This window comes from Palaemon carinicauda, chromosome 1, assembly GCF_036898095.1.
Source record: "Palaemon carinicauda isolate YSFRI2023 chromosome 1, ASM3689809v2, whole genome shotgun sequence".
NCBI lineage: Eukaryota > Metazoa > Arthropoda > Malacostraca > Decapoda > Palaemonidae > Palaemon > Palaemon carinicauda.
Window position 1 is genome coordinate 235,853,863 of NC_090725.1, and position 26,500 is coordinate 235,880,362.

Here is a 26,500-nt window from a genome sequence, read left to right on the forward strand (position 1 = left end):
ATATATATATATAATATATATATATATATATATATATATATATACAATATATATAATATATATACACATATATATGTATATATGTATGTATGTACAGTATATATATAATCTCCTCCTACGCCTATTGACACAAAGAGTCTCGATTAGATTTCGCCAGTCGCTCTAACTTGAGCTTTTATTTCAATACTTCTCCCTTCATCATCATCTACTTCACGCTTCAAAGTCCAAAGCCATGTAGGCCATGAAATCATCCACAAATGACACCTAAGTAATCTCTCATAGATTCATTTCTAATCATGGCCAGCCATTTAACTCCCAATATTCTTCTGAGGGCTTTGTTATCAAATCTACAAAATCTGTTGGATATTGTTTCATTGTCATACCATGACTCGTGACTCATGTCCATACCGTAACACCGATCTCACTAAACTGTTCTCACTAATTTGATTTGTAGCCTGATTTTTTATGTAATATCCAGCGATTTGATTTCCATAACTTACTGAACCTAGCCATTGTTTGATTTGATTTGTTAAATCTTTCATTACACTCTAATTCTAAAGACCCTGTATTAGAGATCATAGTTTCTAAATATTTAAATGATTCTACCTCATCATCCCTTTTTATATTCTATCTTCCATTGCATATTCCGTTCTCATCACCTCTGTGTTTCTTCTATTTATCTTGAGCCCAGCCTCATGTAATATTTCATGCAATCTGGTAATCAAGCTTTACAAGTCTTGTGGTGTTCTGCTAATAAGGAAAGCGTCATCAGCATACTCTAGATCAGCTAATTTCATATTACCAATCCAATCCAATCCTTCTCCCCCATCCCCAACTGTTCTATGCATTACATTACAATCCATGAGGAGGATAAACAACATAGGTGACAACACATTCCCTTGGAATACTCCACTGTTCACTTGAAATTCAATTGAAAGGACTCCACTAACATAAACTTTGCACTTGCTATGCTCATAAAGCGACTTAATCAAATTTATATATTTTAGAGGAACTCCATAATAACACAGGACTCTCCACAAAATTTGCCGGTGTACACTATCAAAGGCTTTTTGATAGTCCATCAAATGTGGATTTCAATATTCTATTCATTGCTGTACAACATGTCCTAAAATGAAAATTTGGTCAGTACAACTTATACCTTTTCGAAATCCTGTTTGTTCATCTCATAGCTTTTCATCAATCTTTTTCTCTAGTCTCTTTAGAATGAACATACTATTAATGTTCATGACAACTGACGTAAGTGTGATGTATCTGTAATTATTGCAGTCAGTCAGATCTTTTTTTTTTGCCATCTTCACTACTACTCCTCGCTCCCATTCATCAGGTTTTCCCTCTTCATGCCACATTCTACAAAATAATCTTGTAAAGAATGACTGGAGAGAATATTCAGACAGGAAAGCAGATGAGACTGACAAAGCTATGAATTCAGGCAGTCGGTATGGTGTAAGAATTGCTCGCATACAGTAATTATCAATGAAATTTCTACTGGGGAAAAGAAGAAGCAGCTTATACCCATTAGCTAGAGAGATGTATCTGTTATAATAGAATATGAAGAAAGGCAACGTTTTATGAAATACTTAAGTGAGATCATGATTAGGAGATTTGAACGGAATAATTTTATTGATATACCTGAAACCGAGGAAGACCTTGGTGTGCCCATGAATGAATTCAGTGTGTTTGAAATCGAAGCTATCATTAAAAAACTCAGGAGATGGAAAGCCCCTGGATACGATGAAATAACTGCTGAAATGATAAAGCTACTACCAATTGATAATTGCATTTTCACGCAATTAAAAGCCATTCCTTTTCCTAATGATCGTATTCTCTTTTTAGGTGATGCAACTCCTGACGAAGGGGAATAAAGAGAGAACCTGCGAACCGACAGCTGCTAACAAGACCTCTTCACGTAGTCATGCCCTGTTACAGGTAACGACTTTAGTGGCTTTTTCAGTAACAATTGGAGAAGGCTCTCTCTCTCTCTCTCTCTCTCTCTCTCTCTCTCTCTCTCTCTCTCTCTCTCTCTCTCTCTCTCTCTCTCTCTCTCTCTCTCAAATATGTTAATTGACCGTCAGATCTTTTAATATCAGCCTTTTTTTTTTTCAATAAAATAACAATTGAAGACATTTGGTTGTTTTTCTTTCTTCCACCATATAGCCACGAGCTTTATGAAGAAAGTGCTTTGCAATTTTATTATGGAATTCCATTAAGAAAGTAATATTCTATTATTCATTCTTGTAGCTGGTAAAAAAAAATATGTTTTGCATATAATTATTGTCTTAAGACCAGTTTGGTCTTGGTTTTAAAATGTTGTCTGTACTCTTGTGAGTTTAATGTTCGTATTGGAGAGGGGTTAACACAAAAATCATAGTTAAATAAATCTATTGATATTGATCTTATGGTATGAAACAATTTCATCTTAAATTTATCTTATTATCTCCTAAATTGATGACCAAAATGTTGTACTTTTGTATTTTTCCAATTATTCTGTAGGATATCATGATCTGTTCTTTGTAAAATTAATTCATCAATGTTTCTTCCTCACCTTCATCTTTTCGTTCTTGCTCCTTCTCCTCTTCCTTCCCTCTTTTTCCTAACACAGGTATATGTTAAGCAGACAATTACCAAGGGTGACGGGGAAGAAGTTAAGAACGGTCGTCTCTTCATGGTCGATTTGGCAGGATCCGAAAGGGCCAAGCAGACCCAAGTAAGTTACCCATTAACTGTCGCTTAAGGATGGAAATTTGCATCCGGAATTGGATGGCTCCTGATAGCAGGTCAATATTGCCATGTTGGTTTATAGTTGGTTTATACACGAATAACAATTATTTGTTTCTGTTAGTTTATACTTTTCAAATAATTATATTTATTAAACGTTTGCCTTACAAATTTCTCCTCTGGTTTGTTTTATAATTCTGACTTACCTGATGAAATATTTATTTTTCTTATGATAGGGGAGAAGCAAGTTATAAAGTGAAGAATATTTCCCTTCGCATAGTAGACGTGCTTTTGAACTTTGATTTTCACCCTGAGAACCTTAAGCCCCCTTGTTGGAACAATAAGCTAACATCGCCTAGATTAGAATCTCCACGCGTTAGGGAAAAGGGCGTGTAGCTAATCAATAAAAGACACTTTATATCCTTCAATAGAACATCACTGGCATTATTTAGAATTCTTTTTTTTTTTTTACACTTTATCTTACAGAACAAAGGTAAACGTCTGCAAGAAGGTGCTCACATCAACAGGTCGCTCTTAGCTCTAGGCAACTGTATCAATGCCTTGGCGGAAGGAAGAGCTAAATATGTCAATTACAGGGACTCCAAATTAACTAGACTGCTAAAAGTAAGTTTTACTATTTCAGCGCTTTATTCATGTCTCTGACGATCATTTTCTTTGTCTCTACTTATGTTAGAATTGAAGATTACATAATTATACTCACACATACGTAGACACATTTTCATACATACTTTCAAACACACACATATCTCTGTATTATGTATGTATTTATGCTTATATCTTTGCCTTATTCGTTAATCTGTTTAATGAAATGTAATGAAATAAGGTTATAAGTTTATTGCTAACCCCTTTATAGTGAATAAGGTCTTAAGTGTCAGCTTTTGACATCATAAATCCTTGCTGAAGTGCAGATTGAATTGAAGATTCACGCTGTTAATTACTGCATTTAAATATTATAACTTAAAATATATATTAACGTTTCCAATAATTTAATCATTTTAAATGTGGTCCATCTGGTTTAAAAAGATTTTATCGTATGTTTAAGAAAAATATTTTTATATAAAGGAATTAAGACTAGCTTTATGCCAAAGCCAGTGTTTTAGTAGTGTCATTTATGATAACGTATTGCAAAACTTTTGCTTTTACGCTTTTTGTAGTCGTGTGATAGTCTTCATTACTAGGTTTTTACTGTGTTTTCACCTTTGAAATTATCAATTCCTGTATTTCAGCTATAATTTTGAACTTTAGAATATAATAATAAATTTCATTTGTCATTGATTTAATACGTATGTCACTATTTTAATCTTTTATTTACTAGTACTGTTGCTAAAAATTACCAGATCAGTATTATTTTAACCATTATCATTACCAACCCATTACAACTAGAATATAAATTTCACATGTTCCACATCTCCCTGGCATTATCTCAAGTCTATCAATAAGTAGCATTAGCATCACATCTTTCCTGTGAATTCATCTTTAGTCCTTTTCGCTTTCCGGTGCTAGTTGACCTTACGGATGTGACGCCAGTTTGTGATATAAACCAATTGATCCATTTCTTTACAGGACGCACTTTCTGGTAACTGTCGAACTGTGATGATAGCGCATGTCTCCCCTTGCCACAACCACAGGGAAGAGACTCGCAACACTCTAGTGTATGCAGACAGAGCAAAAAATATTTCCAAAAATGTAAGTTGAAATATTTGCCTAATTATTATTATTATTATTATTATTATTATTATTATTATTATTATTACCACCCAAGCTACAACCCTAGTTGGAAAAGCAAGGTGCTGTAAGTTCAAGAGTTCCAACAAGAAAAATAACCCAGTGACGAAAGAAAATAAGGAAATAAATAAACTATATATGAAAAGTAATGAACAAATTATAGAAAATATCTTGAGATCTATATACCTATTTATATAAAGACAGATCTGTGCCTTTTTTATACTGTACTTTGGAATTTCTCTACCATTGTGCAAATGTATTCTCGTTTACATTTTTTGCTAGTTACCTATATCAAGGATCCAATTTTACTTTAACCTTAAGGTTCGAAATTTTTTAGGTCTCCATTAAAAGAGGCGAGATAACTCACTGTTTTCCATCATTAGGTACGGAAAAATGTTTTGGACGTGTCGTACCACGTCTCGCAGTACCAGACGATCATCGCCGAGTTGAAAGAGGAAATAGATCGGCTAAAAGGGAAGATTGAAAAGGGGGAATGTGAGGAGGATAACGAGATGAATGAGGATGAACGACAGGTTAATAACGAAAAGCTCCGGAAACTCAAGTCTGACCTCCTAGATCATTTCAGGGAACAAATGTCCTTAAGGTACGATCTTATTGCCTTTTTATGTGATTAAATTTCTTTTCTTTCTTTTTATTTAGGTGCAAGTCTGTCTTTGGGTTGGATTGAAGGAACTAAAGTCATAGTTACTTATGTATAAAGGTTCATGACTGATTTTTAAGTTTTTTTTATATTTATTTGACTGTTTGATCATTTTAGGAGCTCGAGATCCTGACACTTAATTACTCAAGTGTTAGGGCCACCTGTTTTTTAGTTCTGGTATTGGCTTACCTAAAAGTACAATAGAGTTTATTTCTTTAAAAAGTTTTTCTCTTAGAATTTCTTTGATATTTTCCTTGTTCATTGAGTTTGAAGACTTAAATTGTGTACTTCTGTTCCCACTATGAAATACGAATGGCCCACGCGGTTCAAGACTATACCCTTTTTTCTATTTATTCTTTAATGACTCATTGATAGGGCTTTTTATTTTTAGATTTGGGAAGTTAAAATTTTACCCATCACTTTGTTTTTTTGGGGATTTATTTACAAATATTTATGAAGCCCAGATATGTAAACTTACTGTTAGAATAAAAAGGTTGAAAAATGAAAATTATTTTCTACTTTTGATTTCTTTACTCTGAAGAATTATTTCATAATTGTTCCATCTAATCACAGCCTTTTAGTCTTTTGATTACTCCTCAATTTCTAATCTGATGAAATTGTACTTTCTCTTTGATGATGGAACCATTAGAATAAGTGTCTACTGACGTCTGGTTTAGATAAATATTCCGAATTTCAACCAACTTTACTGCCATAGAAGTAATCCGATATGATGAATTATGGATTTTTTCAATGCCTTGTTTATGAAGAATTAAAAGACCTTGTTCAATCTTTGTTTATAAATTTCAGGAACAAATTGATGGACATCGACAGCAACATCTTGGCTCTGTCAATGGAATTCGAGAGACAAAATCTAGTCGTTACTGAGTGGGAAACGGAAAAGGCGAGACGCAACAACCGAAAAAAGGAGCCAGAAAAGGGTCCTGATGGGGAACAGATCATTGATATGGATGCTGAGAAAGATAAAGGTCAGTTTTAAGAGGATGTAGCGTAAAGGTTTCATCATCATCATCATTATTATTATTATTATTATTATTATTATTATTATTATTATTATTCGCCTATTGACACAAAGGGCCTCAGTTAGATTTTGTTCGTTGTCTCTATCTTGAGCTTTTAAATCAATGCCTCTCCATTCGTCATCTCCTACTTCAAGGTTCATAATCCTTAACCCTGTAGGCCTGGGTCTTTCAACTCTTCAAGTGCCTTATGGAGCCCAGTTGAAAGTTTGGTTAACTAATCTCATATAGTTTCATTTCTAATCCAGTCCTGCCATCTAACTCCCAATATTTTTCTGAGGGCTTTGTTCTCCAATCTACAAACTCTGTTAGCTATTTTTTCATTGTCATACCACGACTCAAGTCCATACAGCAACACCGATCTCACTAAATTGATATATAGCCTGGTTTTTATATGTATTTTCCGGCGATTTGATTTCCATATTTTACTTAACCTAGGCATTGTCTGATTTCCTTTTTTCAATCTTCATTGAACTCAAATTCTAAAGACCCTGTATTAGAGATTATAGTTCCTAAATATTTAAATGATTCCACCTCATTAATCCTTCTGCCTTCTAATGATATTTCATTTTGCATTGCATAGTCTGTTCTCATCATCTGTCTTTTTTTATTTATCTTGAGCCCAACCTCATGTGATATTTCATGCATTCTGGTAAAGAAGCTCTGCAAGTCCTGGGGTGTTCTGCTAATAAGGACAGCGTCATCAGCATAGGTCATCTAATTTCTTATTGCCAATCCAGTCCAATCCTTCTCCACCATCCCCAACTGTTCTACGCATTACAAAATCCATGAGGAGGATAAACAACATAGGTGACAACACATTCCCTTGGAGTACTTAACTATTCACTGGAAATTCATTTGATAGGACTCCACTAACGGCTAACCTTAACTTTGCACTTGCTATGCTCATGACCAGACGTAATCAAATTTACATATTTAAGAGGAACTCTACAAAATTGGCCGGTGCACATTATCAAAGGCTTTTTCATAGTCCACAAATGCCATCAAAAGTGGAGCTCTATATTCTACACATTGCTGTATATATCTTGAAATAAAAATTTGGTCAATACAACTTCTACCTTTTCGAAAACCGGCTTGTTCATGTCTCAGCCTTTCATCAATCTTTTTCTCTAGTCTTTTTAGAATTAGCATACAGTACTGTATATTTTCACAACTGACGGTGTGATGATTCTGTAATTAATGCAATCAGTCAGATCTTTTTTGCCCTTTTCACCAACACTCCTAGCTCCCATTCATCGGGTTTTGCCTCTTCACACTACATTCTACAAAATGATCTTGTAAGTATTCTGGAAGTCACTTCAATTTTGGCCAGTATTATCTCGGCAGTTATTCCATCGTATCCAGGGCCTTTCCATCTTTTGAGTTTTTTAATGATAGCGTTGACTTCAAACACACTGAATTCAATCATGGGCACATCAAGGTCTTCCTCAACTTCAGGTATATGAATCAAATTATTTCCTTCATATCTACTATTCATGACCTCACTAAAGTTTTCCATCCAGCGTTGCATATCTTCATCTTCGGTTGTTATAATAGATCCATTTCTCTTTTTGATGGGTATGTGCTTCTTTTTCTTTGCCCTAGTAGAGATTTCATTAATTATTCTATGAGCAATTCTTACACCATAGCCACTCCCTGAAGTCATAGCTATGACAGCCTCATCTGTTTTCCTGTCTAAATATTCTCGCCGGTCATAATTGGCTTTTCTTTTGAGCTCACTATCAGTACTTGAGTACGTAACATGCTCTGCCTTGTAATTTTATTACTTCATCGAAAAGTTTCAACAATTAATTTCTGTCTTTGTTGCTTTTATATAGTATTCCAAGTACCATTTGATATCCATGGTTTTCTCCTTGCAACTGCATGTCCCGAAACTTCACTACTAACTGACTAATATATGTTCTTAATATCACATCATTTTATTATTAGTTGTCTGCTCTTCGTCTCTTAACGTCTTTTAGACTCCAAATCGATTTTTACATTCAATTGCAAATGTTTCTCTGTGTTCATCTTCTAGAAGCTTAGTTGTATCAAACCTAGGTATTCTATCTACATTTCTGTTGGTGCTTTATTTATAAATAGATTAATAAATAAATAAATAAATATATATATATATATATATATATATATATATATATATATATGTGTGTGTGTGTGTGTGTGTATTGTGATACATATAAGGAAGTTTTTGTATGTGTTCTTTTTGTGCATTGTACGTACCATGAAGAGAGAAAGCTTGCTTGTACTTTTAATAAATGTATTATGTGCATGTGCCCCCAAACACTAATACCAAGTTGAGTCTTTTTGTATCCTCTTCATACAAAGACGAAGAGAGCGAAGATGAAGAACCAGAAGAGGTGTCGCAGGCTTGGGAAGACCTTGTGTATTTGCAGAAAGAGCAGCAGAGATATACTGACATGAGGGAAAAGGTTGAACAGGAGATGCAGGAAGTGAGAGAGAGAGCTCAGGATATGGAGGAGGTGAGATCACTTGATTGGTTGTTCCAACAGTTGGAGCTTCGTAAATTTTAATCTCTTCCAGAACATGACTGGAAACTCTCTACATGCTTTAGGTTCAAACTTTTTTGCCACATCAGGGTTTTCGGACAGAACTAGCTATTACGTCGTATATTATGCCCATGCCTGATGTTTAATTTAGGATAGTATATGCTTTATTTTAGTTAAAACCTTTGACAAGACAGCTGCCTGGGACTGCTGCCTGTTAGTTCTTGTATTTCATTAATATCTTATACATTATATTTCTTTTTTTTATTTCTTCAAAGTTGCCTTTTGTTTTGCACAGAACACTATAATTGTAGAATGCAAAAATGATGAATTTAAAATGGCCTCTAGGGTACTGTTGTATCAATATTTAATATTTCATATGAAATACATGTGTCTGGAAGATCTAGTAAATATCCCAGTAGCTTTATATAAAGGCAAAAAGTTGAAACTATTTCTGGACTTTTAAGTTAATTTATTAGGATGCAAATGTACTTTAATTATTAAGTCTCCCTTTTAGCTTGGTCCTGGTTTTCAATATTTGATCTGGATTCCGTCATGTTTTTACATAGGGGAAAGAGTGAAAGGTTTTGGAATATTTCACTCATATTCTTACAATGAATTTCATTCTTAACTGGCCTACATCTCAGGCGCGTCTCCTCACACAGCTGCTGACCAATCGTAAAAGGTGCAGGAAGCGACTGAAGCGTTGTCGCAGACTCTTGAGAAGGTGGAAGGAGGTAGGAGGAGTGGCACCATTCGGTGCCCTTCAAACACTAGAAAGTGATACCTCATCCGCATCCTCTGTTGAAGTATCAGATATATTCGGTTGCTTGAGGGAAATGATTTCTCCCTTCTCAGAGGAGAAATGCATATCTTAGTCATTTTGAATTTTGTTGCATGATTTCTGTAGAGGGTGAGCTTCAAGGTCTGCCTTACCTTCAAATACAGTACTGTAGTATGCAAGCCATCCTTTATTGTGCTTACTGTTGGGACCTACCTACTTGAAGGCGGCTTTGATTCGTTATTTAACCTAAATGAACGGGTCCTTGGTCTGTAGGACAGATTGAAGCTACACCAGTAGAGGCTCTTAGAGTCCATAGAAATGATAGATTCTAAGGGAAATATTAAGTTCTGTGAATGATAATCTATTTCAAAAGTTATCTCAAAATAATTACATCCTAAAGATTTATAAATGATACATTTGATACACTTCTAGAAAGAAATTAATTGAGTAAGTGTTTACTTAAAATTAAAGATTAAATTCTGTATTATTTATGCAATTTTTATCTTATGTTATATTACATATTGTGCATCTGCATGTATTTCATATATTTTAATTACTGAAATCATTAATTCAGTTCAAACCCTCTACTGGTATAGCTTGACCTTGATTAGTCATTAACTGGGTAGCTTGTGCCTATGGTGTTGGTCTTTCACTACTTCCTTATGTCGCTTATCATTGGTATATTGAGAACTGTGATGTTTCCCTTGGTGCTCAATAGGTGGCGTTGGTTGTGCTGTCTCCATATTTTATATGACCAATCGTCATTGCTTTCCTCGTTTCCATCGTGTCACCTTATCCAGCACTTTTTTCTTTTAATTTTAATCCTCTTATGTATTATTTGTGTTCTTAATTGGTTAATTCTCCCCTGCTTTTTCGTCCATGTAGTGCTGACCTCATTAGATTATATAGGTGCATTTTTATCGAATTGTCTGCCATTAGCTGTTATCCTTTACAACGAGATATAGCCACTCTTCAGAACAGTAATATTACTACCACCTGCATCCATAGAGATACTAGTAAAGTAGATGGCTGTTTTTTGTTGTAGAACATTTTGATCCTGCTGTCGTTAGTAGGGTCTCTTTATCTTGCCATATGGTCATGCTAAGCTGGAAGTCAGTTAACTTAATTATATATGCATTTGTCACCTCAAACCAACATTAGTGCAGGGATGATAAATTCTATTTATTTCAGAGGCTTGTACCTATGTATCTCTATCATTCATAGAAGCATATGGCAAACAATGTACGCTTAAGTATAATACCATTATTTGAGATTCTTAAAGCACATGCTATGTATTATTGTTAAGACTGATCAATATGGTTTTTCAATCAAATAAGAAGAGCATTCAATAAATCTTGTTCAGTTATCTAAATATTATCATTCTTGTATTCTTCATTTCAGCATTTATATAACTTTTCTTTTCTTTAAACAATTAATTATTTTATTATTGTTACCAGCCCAGGGTTGCATTTCTTCTTATACAATCTAATAGTTACGCATGATTAGATTTATAAAAAAAAAAAAAAATTTCTAATGAATAGTTAACATGTAACTGTATACTGTACAATAATAAAGTTAATGAATGAGTATGGATCTTGCCAATAAGCACACACACACACACACACACACATATATATATATATATATATATATATATATATATATATATATATATATATATGTGTGTGTGTGTGTGTGTGTGTACAAGTATATATATGTATATATAAATATGTATAAATATATATATATATATATATATATATATATATATATAAATATATATATATATATATATATAAATATATATATATATATATATGTGTGTATATATATATATATATATATATATATATATATATATATATATATATATATATATATATATAATCATCATCATCAGTCATTATTAGTCCACTGCAGAACAAAGGCCTCAGATACATCTGTCTACAGTTTTTCTGTGAAAGTATGTAGGTATAAATACTCCCAGCTACATAATGAAATTGAAGCAAGTAAAGATGAAATGAACAGTAATTTTAACAAAATTTGTATTTGAATCAGCACAAGAGATAGGTGGAACAGATCTTAAACAAGATCAAGGAAAACTATCAGAAAACACTAAAAACAAAAAAAAAGAAAAGATTATAAATACGGGTAAATCCAAGAAAGATGACATAGAATTAGCAGAACTATCCAAAACAATAAACAAACAAAAAACCCAAGATATTCATAAATGTAATCAGGTCACTAAACACTAGTGAAAGAAAGAAGCATTAAGTTAATGAAGAGAAGACTTGAAACAGGCTGCCAACAGATATATGCTTTAAAGGATGAAAATGGAATTATCAACAAAGAGATGGGGTGATAAAAAATTGCAGAGGATTTCTATACAATGCTATACAATAGTGTTATAAGAAATAACTTTGCCAATAGAAATAATGAAACACCTGAGCCGGTAACAGAAGTAACAATAAAAGAAGTAAAGAAAGCATAAAGAGAGGCAAAGCAGCAGGACAAGATGGCCTTACAAATTGATTTAATCATAGATGGTAAAACTCATTGAATTTTGCACAAAATGTCTGCAAGCATGCTTTATACCTACACTTTGGAAAAGCTTTCAAATTATTCTAATTCACTAAAAGGTAGACACGAAAGACCTGAAAAATTACTGCCCAATTAGTTCAGTTTTATATATAAAATATTTACAAAAATCATTTGTGGTCGAATTAAAAGACAGCTAAACTTTATTCAATCATGAGAGCAGGCAGGCTTAAGAAGTGGGTATTCAGCAACTGACTATCCATGTGATTAACCAGTTAATGGAAAAATCAACAGAGTATGATAAACCACTATGTATGGCATTTATAAACTATGAGAAAGCCTTTCATTGTTAAGGCTTCAGCAGTAATGAAAACCGCTTCAAAGACAAGAAATAGATGAATCCTATGTTAGAACACTTGAAGATATCTATAAGGGAAGTGCAGCACTCCTAAAACTGCATTAAGATAGTGAGAAAGGAGTTAGACAGGGAGACCCCACCTTCCCTAAATTATTCACAGCATGCCTAGAAGTTTTTAAGAATTTAGATTGGTCAAATATAGGAATTGATATTAATTGGGGATACCTTAACAACTTAAGATTTGCAGATGACATAGTTGTATTTAGTGAATAATGGAAGAAATTACAAAAGCAGATAGAAGATTTAAGAGAAAGCAGTAATGTAGAACTGAAAATGAATATGAGTAAAACAAAGATAATAATTAATGAAAATGCAGAGAGATAATAAGTGTTATGGATGAACCTCTAGAGATTGTTAATGAATATGAGTACTTAGTGTTTCCCCAGGACATAAGACCGAAATTAAAAGAAGGGGGTTAAACATGGGATGGAGGTCTTTTGGTGAACAAAATGACATTATGAAAAATAAAATAGCAATTTCTCTACTAAGAAAAGTATTTCATCAGATGGTCCTACTATTTTTTGATGCACAGTTAATACTACGCCTTAAAACATAAACTAGTTACAACTCGAAGAGATATGGAAAGGATAATGATGGGATTAATACTAACAGACAGAAAAAACAGCCACATGGATGCGAAAGCAAACTTAAGTAGAGGATATTCGAACTACATGTAAGAAAGAGAAATGTATATATGCAGGCCATATAATGAGAATGGCAGATAATAGATAGACAAGAAGATTAATAGATTGGGTCCCTAGAGATTGCAAACGAAGCAAGGGAAGGAAGAGAAGACAATGGATTGACGACCTAAGAAAACTTGCAGTTATAGACTGACATAGAAAAACCATAAACAGATGCATGTGACAGGACATATATCAGGCCTTCTTCCTGCAGTGGACTAGTAATGGCTAATTTATATATATATATATATATATGTATATATATATATATATATATATATATATATATATATATATATATATATATATATTATATATATATATATAATATATATATATATATATATATATATATATATATATATATATATGTATGTATGTATGTATGTATGTATGTATGTAGCTAATGCATTTGTGGTATAAATTATATTATTGCTATACTTTTCTATTGTCCTGTACCTTTTCTTTTATTTTGGGAATAGAGCTTGAAATGAAAGATAGAAATTGTTACTATGCTGCTTCATTTATTGAATGTTTTCTTGTTTTCCTGATGATCATTTAATCTTTAGATTAATTTTCTTTATACTTCACTTTCATTACATGATTTACTTTCATTTAAAGTATGTATGTTACTTGTTGCTGCTAGTAGTAAACAGTCTGAAGTTAGTTTGGAGCCTTGGTGATTATGTAACCTAATCCTTTCTTATGTTTTTAATCATATTTTGCTCTTTTCTTTTATGATACATTACTTTTTTCTTAAATGTTATTCATTTCATTATTAACTTTCATTTTTTTGTATCGTATCCCAAAAATTAAGTTGATGTATAATTGCTACATATAATTGCTTTTCTTCATAAAAAGAATCCTTCAAGATTAATTCTTTAATTGTGACTGGTTAGGAAAGTATCCCATCAAACCCATGTTATAATTATTCCATCACTGAATCAATCACTACACGGTTCTTGATAAACTTAACCCAATTGTAGAGGAAATGTTGTCATTTTCGTTTTGACTGTAACTGGAAAGTACTGTACTGGAATCCGAAAAAAGTGAAATCCAAAAATTAAATGATTATTATATATATATATATATATATATATATATATATATATATATATATATATATATATATATTATATATATATATATGTAGTATATATATATATATATATATATATATATATATATATATATATATATGTATATGTATATATATAAGACATTGAGACAACATCCCAATTATATTGACCCCATGTATTAAGTTATTGGTGTTTTTCTTTTTCAGGCTTTGCCAGAGACAATCACAACAGATGAACAGAAAGAGCTTTTAGCCCTCCTGTGCAAGGTGAGTTTTCATTTCAGTATGACAGTCCCTGCAGACTGGGTAATACAATGGTGTTTGTGCTCGGTATCTGTTTTGTTGTGCACATTTTGATAGCCTTCCGTTTTACAGAAATAACATTTATGAGAATGATCATTATGTGGAACTTTCATCCTGTTTGATATGTGCAGCCACTGTTGTTATTTTTGCAGTATATATAATTTTTTTTGCAAGATGAATATGAAAAATATTTTAGTACTATTATATTATGTCCAATTTCTATATTAAGTACGTGAATAATCATGCGAAGCCTCATAATATTTTATAACATTTGGGCTTCTGCAGCCCATTTACATTAGGTTTTTTGAACATGGAAGATGTTCTTTAAAAATTAAAGCTATTATTGTTTTGAATATTGTTTGTTACTTTTGATCAGTGATGTTTAACTCAAAGCTATAACCATTGCCCGTGTTGCTAACGATTCCCACGGGCTTAAACTAGAGGTATACAGTCAACCTTGGTCTCATTGTGACTTGTTGACAACCACTGTGAGATTCGTGGGTTTTCCTCCGCCAGGTGCACGAGCTGGAGATCCAGAAGGTTGAGATGCAGAGCGAGGCCCTCCTGAAGGAGCATGAGCTGAGGCGAAGGGACCTCCTCCTTCTTCGATACGACAGACAGCGGAACCTTTCGGATGAGATCATAACCAGACAGAGACAGATGATTGAAGGTTGGTTTAAAGGGAAATTTGTCTTTCTCGTCTTTACAGTCTCTTCAATACTTCTGGTTTCTTTCAAGGGTCAATTTTTTTCTTTAAACTTTATTCCTTCCTGTGTTTCATGTTTTATTTCTCATCGCCTTTCCAATATATTTCTTTTTTTAATATTTCATCGAAGCTATATGATGCTGTGATGCCGCAAAAATATAAACTACAGCTTAGAGCTTACTGAAATAAGTGTTGGAGGGTCTTCAATAATTTTGTTGACCTGTTGTAGGTTTCATAAGATATACAAAAACATTATTAATCTCTTGTGATTGATAAGAAAGCAAACACATATATCTGTTATAGCATGCCGTGTTTGACATAACTTTGTCCTCTTATCAAGACTATCAACACAAATTTACACGTTAAAAGTAGATTTATGAATCAACCTGTTTAATCTGTCCTTTATTTCTTTACTTCCTTATCTTTGGCTTTGATAACACTAAATGACCTCTAAACATGTTGCTATTTGAGATGGAAGTATTTGTCATTCGAGAAGAATGACCCATAAACCTCTCCTTACAACTCTAAATTCTGGAAGTTTTCCAGTTGTGAGATGACAGAACTGTCTAATTTGGTTTGGTCTCCATAACTTGAAAATTGATTAGGCAATTATGAAATATCTTTTCTTATCAAGAACTGAAATTCTAAGAACTTGAAGATGTTTACTTTCTTGCAAGTATTTTCTGGTAACAATGACTAATATAACATTTGTGTCGTGAAAACTATTTTTTTTTTTTTTTTTTTTTTTTTTGATGAACGGAAGAATCGGCATTATAGTATGTACTCGTTTGCTTTTCATTCTAAACTTCTTTATTCGTTATTATCGTTATTTCATTAACATGAAAAAACCCATTTCCCTATTTGAATGTCTATTTTTTTTAATGATAACAGTAAAATTTAATCTCCGTAGTCTACTCTGCCTGCAAGTGAAATATTTTGTAAAAAAAAAAAAAAATTATAGGTTCCTCACTCTACATTATTCAAGATAAAAAGATTGTCATTGGAATTGTGATAACATGTAATCGCATTTAAAAGCTGCAAAGAATTTCATATGAGGTCACTGGGTATTCAGTATTATAATTATACTGTTTTAGTTAGAGATTTTGCTTCCATTTTCTAACAAGATATAAGATTTTATTAAAATTTATAGTATACTTACTAGATTAACAAGGATAAAAAACACTCCCCTACTTCTTACTTAGATGGACATATGATTAGGAGATATTACAAATTCTTAAAATTTCTGATGCCTAAAAATTATTTGTAATATATGTTTATGTATGAAATCATAACCTCCACCTTTTATAGTATCTGTTTGAAAGCCATTGAGTGTATGAGATTTGTATTTAATACAACTGGGAAAATAAAATTTCTTCCTTAGCTATGCAAGGAGGTTCAGTAGGTAAGGCAATGTAAATGTCTTGGGTGATACGTTTGCTTATTCTGTAAGCAGAATCACTAATAATCTTTCCATGTATTTTTCATTGTTGTCTATTGTATTTACTTATGGTTAATTCAGAGGTTCGTGTTTTGGAGTGACATGCTTTTTCTAGATGTTAATTGTTCACTAATATTGATTGAACTGTTTTACTTTTTATAGTTATTTTTTATTTTTCATTCACAAAGATAACTATATCTTCATTTTCTTGAAAAGTTGTTGTATTTTACTTTGTGTCTAAGAATTTTTCCCTTGCTTTGTTAGTTCTCATTACTTTGCCGTAATTTTTCTTAAATTGTTTTAATTTTATGAGTTAACACACCTAAGTTTATTTTTACTCTATGCTTATACTTTGTTAGGTTATTTTTACTACTTTGTTTGTGTATGCATGGTTTGAATTTGAATTTTAAAAAAATTGCAATCATATACTTCCAACTGTTTTATTTACTGGTTTTCATGAGTGAGCATAATTTTCTTTTTAAAAGGAGAAGCTTATATGGTTTCTGTTAATTGGCTTGATGCTTGGAATGTTTCATATTTTTTCATCAAATCAGTGTAGCATTTCATGAAGCCAGATCTTTTTTTGTGAGGATTTTTAGCATTTTATTATTAAACTGTCAAATTGAGACTATGTTCAAACCTTTGAAAATAAAATTTACAGTAATTCATACCAATATTGCCTGATTTTTTCGAGCAGAATAAAAAGAAAATATGAAGAATATGCATCTTTGAGATATTTTTTCTCATTTGATTGGTGACCAGTCCATTTAGTGATTTACTTATTGTAAACTATTATGATAGAAGATAGTTTGTATTGATAGCTCCAATCCCTTTTGAAGATTTCATACGAATAAGTTGACAGATGCAATGTCTTATTGAATTCTTTTAAGTTGACAGATGCAATGGCTTACAGTATTGAATTCTTTTAAGCTGACAGATGCAATGTCTTATTGAATTCTTTTGAGAAATAATGTTAAATATATTTATCTCTTAAGATGTTTTGGGTCAGGAACATTGAACATCCAAATGTGTAAGAGGAATGTCAATTTTGAATTAACAAGTAACTATATCTGTAAATGTGGAGTCTGATTTTTTCATTTTATAGCATGTTGCTCACATTTTGTCTCTTCACTTCCATATCAACTGCCTATAATAATATGTTATTCATAGCATTTGTTCTTGGCAATAGCCTATCCATTTTTTTATTTGCACCTCTGTTTCCACAATGCAGCTAATTTTTTTATATGTTAATTTTATGGATAACAAGCACTCCGCTACCAAACTCATTTTTATTAAGTTTCATCAGAATGTCCAGGAATTTTCTGTCTTAAAATATGATGAACTTTAATGTATTTTACCTAGAGTAATACTCTTAAATATGATATCTTACCTATATATGAGCAACATACCAAGTACTAAGTAATCATTACGGTCAACTGATGTCTTGGTAGTTGCTCTCCATTTTATGATGATGAAATTAATTTGATTCTCCCTTTACAGAACTAAATCCAACGATGCCACCTGAACTGCAGGAACTGTACACCCTCTATCAAATGGAACTGCAATATTCTAACAATGATAGAGATGTTAAATATATGAATGATATCAACCAGATGTTGAGAGTGAGTTTTTTTTTCTTCATTAATACAAGGTATAAGAGGAATTTAGGTGTGAATGGTGCTCTTCAATAATTAACAGGTTTGATGTATTGTATGATGGGGTATGATTTAGGAGTTTTACATAAAACCTGTTGCAAAGTGGTCAGCAAACTACAATGAGTTTATGAATTTTTGTCATCTTTAAAAAAAAAAACTTGTTGATTTTTTCATTATTATAATGCACAGTCAAGTACTACTCGATGAAAATTGTTCTTAAACATTAAATCAGAATCATATGTAAAGATTCGTTTACTGGAACGAATTTTAGGATTTTGTTTAGGGATTGGAAATATAAAAAAGATGGTGCAATGCTCATACTATACTGATTTCTGTGGATTAGTCTCCAACAACTGAAAATAGGTCTTTCTACGTTCCTAGTTGTATCATCTTTACTTTGATAGCTTATGTAAATTATATCGCTGTCTTATTCAATCTGTTCATCAATCAGCACCAAATTTAAGCAGGGAACAGGTGGATTTAATCATCTTATTTCAAGATTTATGAGTTCTTGAATGTTTCGTCTCAATAATATATCATGAAATTATAACTACTGTGATTTTAATTAGAAATTTGTTTATTGATTTATCATCTCTTTTTCCAGTCACCGTCTATGCTTTCATTGAGGGCACCATCATATGAAAAACTTCCTCCTATCAACAGCGCCAAGTGATTATCATCTCTTTTTCTTGTTTACTTTACTCTTTGAACTTATAACTTCATTTTTGTATAGTTAGTTTTCCTCTTAGTTTTTATTATTATAATTTATTCTTGGCAGTAGTCTTTTTAAATATAGTTGGTTGATGCTTCAATGGTTGAGTTATAACTTTGAAGTGTTTTTTATCCTTTGCTCTGAATATTAATATTACTTAAAGGCTGTTGATATATTGGCATATCTATAAGTTTTAGATCTATAATTGACAACCTCTTCCTCTGAACAAAACAGAGAACCAGAGAAACTCTTCGATAAGCCAAAACGCCGGCACAGTTTTGGTGAGGAAAGGAGGCCTGAGAGTGTCCTTAGCCTCCGTAGTCCTCTGAGGTGAGTTCAATGTAAACGTGAAGCATTTTACCACACATACATTTCTTTTGGCGTATGAATACAGTACAGTCTTGCATAAGATAATGGAGTTTATTTGATACAATAATATTTGAGGCAAAGTATCCAGAGTTTGAAATCGCTGTATTTGTCAGAGATTCAGGTTAACACTTGAAAAATGTTGGTGTCCATCATAAAGAGTTTTTTCTTTATATATCTTAGTAGAGGAGGGCAGCAAATCTGTACCTTAATATTTTTTTTTAAATTTATAATATTCTATTCTTACTTAGTACAACATCAACTGTAAACGTTGCTCCCGATACGGCATGAAACTTAATTGCCTCAAACCATTTTATCTTGACAAATCAGGGTTAACTTGGGAAATTCCTTATACCTATCAATATTAAGATCATCTAATGTAGTGCAATAAAACTATTTGACAGAATCTGTTCCTTCGTATAAATATGAGCGATAATTCATCTCAGTAGACTAGATAGTAGTAATTCCTGCTTTGTAATTCTTGTTATTAGTAATTGTACAATATTTCAAATTAAATTTATGGAAAATCAGAATTAAATCTAACACTACTTCAAATCTATAAAAAGACATGGCTGTTAAAGAGAGAAACCTCTTTAGAAATTTAAAGTCATAAAAAATTTTGATAACAGAATTACTTATGTAACTATGTTGTTGAATGTCACCTACACTGTCTTTATAAATTTTTGAAGTTATGAAGTTATAAATGTTGCAAAAGCTTGCGTGTTGATTAATTAGCATTGTATCCCTCTGTTCTAGTATCTAATAACCTTCTCGGCATGGTAACAAAGTTTAACCTTTTGATATATCGATAAGAGTATTACAATTGTAACAAAGCATTTCTTGACATTTTTAGGTTATTTTTCATTTTATTTGACCCCATAGCCCAGGTATAATACTGCACTGTATCTCATCGTCAAGTTAAACCCATATTTGAATTCCAGCAAGGAATATAGTTGGACAAAAAATTTAAGCCATATATGAAAAATAAGGCTAATAAAAAAGGGCATAATCTATAACCTGACAAGTTCAAATAACTGAATGAAGATTTGTGATGTGATTTCTTTGTCTCCTGTACTAATTTGCCATTTGGGAAAATATTTAAAAAAGAAAAAAAATTTCCTTTGTATAAGAACGAATGCGAAATCATTCCAGGAACAGATCAGTGTTAAAAATAATGGGAGTTCTTAATCTTAGAGTGCGTTCAAGATATGAAGTAAAGAAACTCGTTTAATGGTATATTGGAATTTTTAATTATCATATGAGGGCCTTATGACCATCGTTTAAAATAGAATTTTAAATAATATTTCAATGGAGATATAATCTGTAAATGATGAGTACAGTTTTTTTTCATGTTATTAATGACGTCAATTTTTTACTTTTTGATTTGATGGATTTATAAACTCCTTCCAAATGAAGTAGTTGGTGTATTTAACTCTTTTAGGAATCAGTCATAAATTGATTTTATGATATTTGATTCTCATCATCAAATGTCAGGTTGAGAAGCTCATAAGCACACACACTAGCACTTACATAGCCAAGTGCACATGCAATACAAAAATACATAAATAAGGCATAAACCCAAAACCAGCATGTTGTACATATCATTCTTTTTAAACGTGTTTAACCATTATGTGCACTTTTTGTATATAGTATCCATTTAAAATACATTTAAATAGATTTATCTTATTGAGTATAAATTATAATTTTTGGCTAGCTTCTATATATTTTTTTTCAATTTTGTTATCTTGGCATATTAAAGCTGTACCGTTTTTTCTCGTTAATATATTCCATATTATTGTTTCTTTATTTAAAATTTTTATTGTGTGCATTTTAACTTTGTTTTAGACAAAAAGTAAAAGTTTCTTATATTTACACTTTTCTCATAATTTTTTATACTATCCTGTAATGTTTGTGTCAAATTCATTTGTTTTCCAGTTAATGTCATCTGGATATCATTCCATTATTTCACTCTTTTCAAAATAAATTTCCTTATATCATCTCATTGAAGATTATGCAAATACTTATTTTTAGTTACATTTACCAGTCATTTCTTGTATCAGCCTCTGAAATTTTAAAATATTTGAGCTCTGGCCATGGGCATTTTACTTTTACATAATTCACTCTGAATTTTCATATTTCTTTATCAATTATGCTATTTTAGGGTCCCTTATTGGGATGTGTTTCGTTGTTTCATGGGCATGATTTCAGTACAAAAGCACAGTGGAAATTGATGATCACAGAGGTTATGATGCACCTGAGTGCAAGCATTATTGGAGCTTTATAAACATTAGGAATTAAAGGATCTTTAATAAAAACAAAGATTCGTTCCCCGAAGTTAAATATTTTCCTAATTGTTATGATATATCTCTACACCTCTTAAACCCTAGAATTCATTCATTACCTGTTTTCTATCTCTATATTATCATGGAGTGGCGGCTTGCTTGGCTTAACGAACAGTCAGCTTATAGAAACTTGTATGGAAATGCCTGCTGATTGACTTTTGTTGTGTGTGGTGTAAGACTCAAAGTCTGGCAATACCTTATCTCTTTGGTTAATAGTTCTTGGGTTACAAAGCAGTTGAAAGTTTTAAAAAGTTATGTAAAGATCAAGCAGAGTCTAGCGTAAATGTAATTACAAGTGCTATGATGTACTAGCTTCGCTAATTACTAAAAACATATCATCTTTATTTGGATGTATGAGATATTTTTATTTCACCAACTTTTTTACGATATTTAAGATAAGTAATTGTGTTTACTAAAATGTGAGGATGAGTTTTACTTTCTATTAAAACTGCCAACATAAGCACCAGAAAGCATACGTTCTATATAATTAGAGAAGAATTACAAATTGTGTTATATTGTAAAAGGAATGTTGATTTCTGTAATATTCAAGAAATTTTTAGATATAATCTGTTTAATTAAATGCCATGCACCATCAACATATGTTATAAATTCATACTAGTGTTCTATATAACCTTGGATATTACCACGATGATAAAGCAACGAGACATGTCCTAATGCTGTTCAAGGGTTTATGATTCTTAAATTACTTTTCGTTGTAATATAGATAATTGCTTATATTATGCAAGGAATATTACCTTCTCTGTGAAAACTGAATGAGGATGAATCGCCAAAAGAATTTTAACTCTCAAACAATGTTCTTTTAATCTGAAATCACTTCCATCCATTTTTCTTGATTTTTCTGTAATTTCATGATGTAAAAATTTTACTATTTCAGTTAATTTATCAGCACTCAATAAACAATTAACATTTCATATTTTATTTTGCTTTACAATTGTCTCACAGTGAATATTTGCTTGTAGATGTATTTTTCCATTGATGTTGGATACCTTGTACCCATACTGTGCATAGAATACCAGCACAGGGAGGTAGTGTTAGACGCACTGCATTAGATCTAAAATTGAAATAAGTACCTCAGACCTTCGTTAGTTAAGTAAAAAACAATAGAATTCTATATCCACAAATTCCTTGCCTGTGAAAAGATATCCTGCCCTCATTTTATGTTGTGAATAAGGTTGTTCTCTTTCTCTCTCTCTCTCTCTCTCTCTCTCTCTCTCTCTCTCTCTCTCTCTCTCTCTCTCTCTCTCTCTCTCTCTCTCTCGCGTGTTTTTTTCTCTTAATTGAAATATGCTTTCATGAATGTGAAATTTGCTGTTTGTGACTTTGTATATGTAGTGTTTCTTCTGTAAGTCAGTTTTAATGATAGTGTGTATGTGTGCTTGATCTCTTATCTGAATATTTACATTTTTATGTTTCTTTGTGTTCTGCATATACACAAGGTGCTTTAGCCTTTTGTGTGTTTCTAATAAGATATATGGATATGTTCTTGAGTAAATTACATTTTTAAAGTTCCCTTTTCATTTGGATCCGAAATGTGTTTTATATTAAATTTGAAGTTTTTATGTATTTCTGTAATTTAATGTACATCTGAATATGTTAGGGCCTTTTAGTTGAGTCTTAAAAAGATACCCTAGATATGTTTAACCATCGCAAGTTTTAGATCAGGACTTACAGTATTAAATTCAAGTGCAAGGACATATTCACATTAATTACATAATCACTTAATTTACTTGCTAACATTGATTAAGTCGATATTATTCTTTTCATCAAAATAATTATGTCAGTAGCCTAAGAAGTTAAGAAGTTCATAATACGATAAAAAAAGGAACAGAGTTGGAGAGAGATTAAATTATTTGGGAAAGTACCGAGTGTGAAAGAAATCGAAAATGAATACAGTATAAAAGGACTACTGTAGAGTACAGTAGATAGTAAATTTGACGAGATGTGAGATTACAGTTAAAGTTTTATGTCTTTATAGCCTAAATCTTGTAAGCTAGGATTTACTTAATAAACTTTGATGAATTGATCAGCATCCAGAAATCATGCTTAATAAGACTATAGCCTAGAAATGTGACGAGAGGTCTTGCATGATAAAGTTTAAATATAATATATAATATTTATGGAAATGAAAGACAATGATGAATATTCTGTATGATGAAGAGAACAACCTTATTCGAGTCTTAGTTCTCATGACTAACTGGAGGACTTAGTAAAGGAGTGATTAATTTGGTCAGAAAAATAAAAGAGATTTAAGTAAAAGAGGTGTCAGATTGGGTCAGCTGTGACCACTCAGTCTTCCTGGCAGTTCCGCGGGCTCGGCACGCAACAGCTTGCCTCCTCTTGCCTTCCGCCGTTCCAGTAGCGTCTCAGGCCAGGACCGTAGCAGCCTGATTTCATCTGGCCTCAGCAACTACCTCTCGAACAGCCGACGTCCCTCTGAACCTGCTTCAGCACCAGGATCTCGCACCTCTTCCCTTCCCCGATCACCCAATAATTCCCGTCCAGCTTCGTTGAATTCCAAAATCCCCACCCTGCCACCTACAGTGTCTGGACAAATTAAATCTGCCCCTAATAGTGCCGCATCCTCAAAAAGTGTCCCTGACCATCTCCCTCCAATTGGTGCTTCCCGCTAGCCATACTATTAGCCATAGAGTTGGCTGTCATGGGCTCATACAATTATAGCATCCATTGTAGACAGCTTGTAACAGTCATATTAGAAATGTATGCTTGTAGATTTTGAAACCAGCCAACCTCCATTCAGACTTAACAAAGCTGGTACTTTATTCCTTGTTCCTTTAAATCTAATCTCCATATATATTTCGGCACTGTATTTTTTATATGAAAATAAATACAAATGTTTGATCATCTTAACAGAGAGCTATCAAAAAGACATACAAAGCCATCTGTGATGTAAATAGATATGTCAGTCTAGGCTAGCATGGAACATTATTTATTTGCTAAATCAGTTTTGCCTCTTATATGAGGTTTCATATAATGTAGTTAGTTTTGTTTATATACCTCACATGTATACATAGTTTATAAACGTAGCCGTTTAGATGAGTCTCAGGCACAGTAATCTTAACCAAACAATTGTGTGATACCACTTAATATGCATGTCAGTAATGAAAAAGGCACCTCATTATTAGAGTACATAGAAACGTATGTTGATGTTTTTGTCACGACACGTTTGGTCTTGACCTGGGATGATACAGCCGACGTTTATGCTTACATGTTGATTGAAGATGTTTTTGTATGTCAGTATAAAATATATGCATGTACATGAATAGATTATGCATTGTGTTCATTTTTCTGAACGTGAGGTTGTTGTAATCAGTTATGGATAGGACACCCACTTGGTTCAGGATCCATACTCAATCGTCAAGTCTTACAGTTTATCAGTATTTTTTCCAATGTAAGATTTCATAATTTTTAAAGATGTCTTGCACTAAACTGTTGGGCTGACACTATCCTTACTGTTTCAAAAACTTAACCCCTATAGCTAATCAACACCACAGTTAGGTTCATTATGGAAACCCTGTATTAAAGAGAGAATATGTATCATAACCCTAATGGGAGAGGAACTTAAACTTTTGGTCTTGAGTGACGTCAGGCAAATGACAGGCCCTAAGGCTGCTAGTCATGATCTCCTAAGGGTGTCCTGTCCGTGACCATTGAGTGTGTCACGTGTCTGACTCCCTTACCCCTTTGGGCATGGGTGGTGCTTCCCTCGTGGGACATCTTCCTGGCTCCTTGGGCATTTGTGTATCAGCTCAGCGTCATCCTCTGCCCCTGGTACGGCACCCGGTTCCCGTGTTCCCTCCCTGCCGCCCATATCTGGTGCCCTTCCCAGCAATTCACCCAACCCAGATCCCGCTGAACTACGGCATGGTCTTGAAAACATCAACGCCCTCATCGCCAGGTGGGTAGATTCCTTGTTCTAATTGGTGGTACTCTCATACCTAACTGAGTTGAATATCGAGTTGGGTACCTCATTTAATCTGTGATAATTGATACGTGTAAGAAAACTCGTAGAGTAAATGTGGGAGATTCATGATAATTCATAGTTATTTATGATATTACTGAAAAATTTTGTATATGCTGAATACTTCAATTAAAGGGGCACAAATCCCCAAGTACCTCAGATATGCACTAGTGTATACAGTAAATCTGCCTAACTCTTTGTTACTCTCGACCAAGTGTGTGAATAATCACCATTACTCATATGTCCTTCCATCAGTAGCATATTCATGTTTATATTGTCATTTTATTGTACATATGTGTTAGGAATAGTGAATAATGTTTATTTTTTTAATTTTAACCATTTAAAATAGATAGTTTGCTTCAACATCAAATGGGCTTAATTAATTTTATCACTCGGTTCCATTGATCACTGAAGACATCCAGCAGTCCTATGTCTTCTTTTGCTTGGATTTTTAACTTCTAGTCCTTTTACTCTTCAAACTTTTCGGCCTGTTACGCATCATCACTGAAGTTTCACTTGTTTTTGTTTTATTTTGTAAGGTAGGTTTTTTACAAACAATACACAAACCGTGAACATGTTTTCACCTTGTGGAAATGTATGATAGAATGTGTACGTCGTATGGAATTATTTTTGTTCATTCCTAATTATTTCCTTAAGGTTTGAAAACTCTGCTTAGGTTACTCATAGAAATGTAAGTAATAAAATATAATTGCAGAAATTCAAAGGAAATATTTGACTAGTTTGCCTTTTTCCCACAAGGGAAGAATTACAT

The 26,500-nt window shown here is 32.5% G+C and overlaps 1 protein-coding gene across 7 annotated transcripts in view; it reads left to right on the top strand.

Moving 5' to 3' along the window:
* Positions 1 to 26,500, top strand: part of LOC137654372 (kinesin-like protein KIF19) — a 162,300-nt gene that overhangs the window by 106,667 nt on the left and 29,133 nt on the right. For 3 of the 7 annotated variants that reach the window (XM_068387974.1, XM_068387991.1, XM_068387998.1), the window contains exons 6-19: positions 1,855 to 1,947; positions 2,621 to 2,725; positions 3,223 to 3,360; positions 4,321 to 4,443; positions 4,866 to 5,086; positions 5,951 to 6,129; positions 8,527 to 8,681; positions 9,353 to 9,442; positions 14,414 to 14,473; positions 15,026 to 15,179; positions 18,154 to 18,275; positions 18,913 to 18,977; positions 19,255 to 19,350; positions 25,516 to 25,665. In XM_068387974.1, the coding sequence (XP_068244075.1) occupies positions 1,855 to 1,947; positions 2,621 to 2,725; positions 3,223 to 3,360; positions 4,321 to 4,443; positions 4,866 to 5,086; positions 5,951 to 6,129; positions 8,527 to 8,681; positions 9,353 to 9,442; positions 14,414 to 14,473; positions 15,026 to 15,179; positions 18,154 to 18,275; positions 18,913 to 18,977; positions 19,255 to 19,350; positions 25,516 to 25,665 (1,751 nt within the window). Of the gene's footprint in view, positions 1 to 1,854; positions 1,948 to 2,620; positions 2,726 to 3,222; positions 3,361 to 4,320; positions 4,444 to 4,865; positions 5,087 to 5,950; positions 6,130 to 8,526; positions 8,682 to 9,352; positions 9,443 to 14,413; positions 14,474 to 15,025; positions 15,180 to 18,153; positions 18,276 to 18,912; positions 18,978 to 19,254; positions 19,351 to 24,051; positions 25,666 to 26,500 lie in introns of those variants that run through there. The other 4 variants (XM_068387979.1, XM_068388007.1, XM_068388014.1 and 1 more) reach the window with 4 other exon arrangements.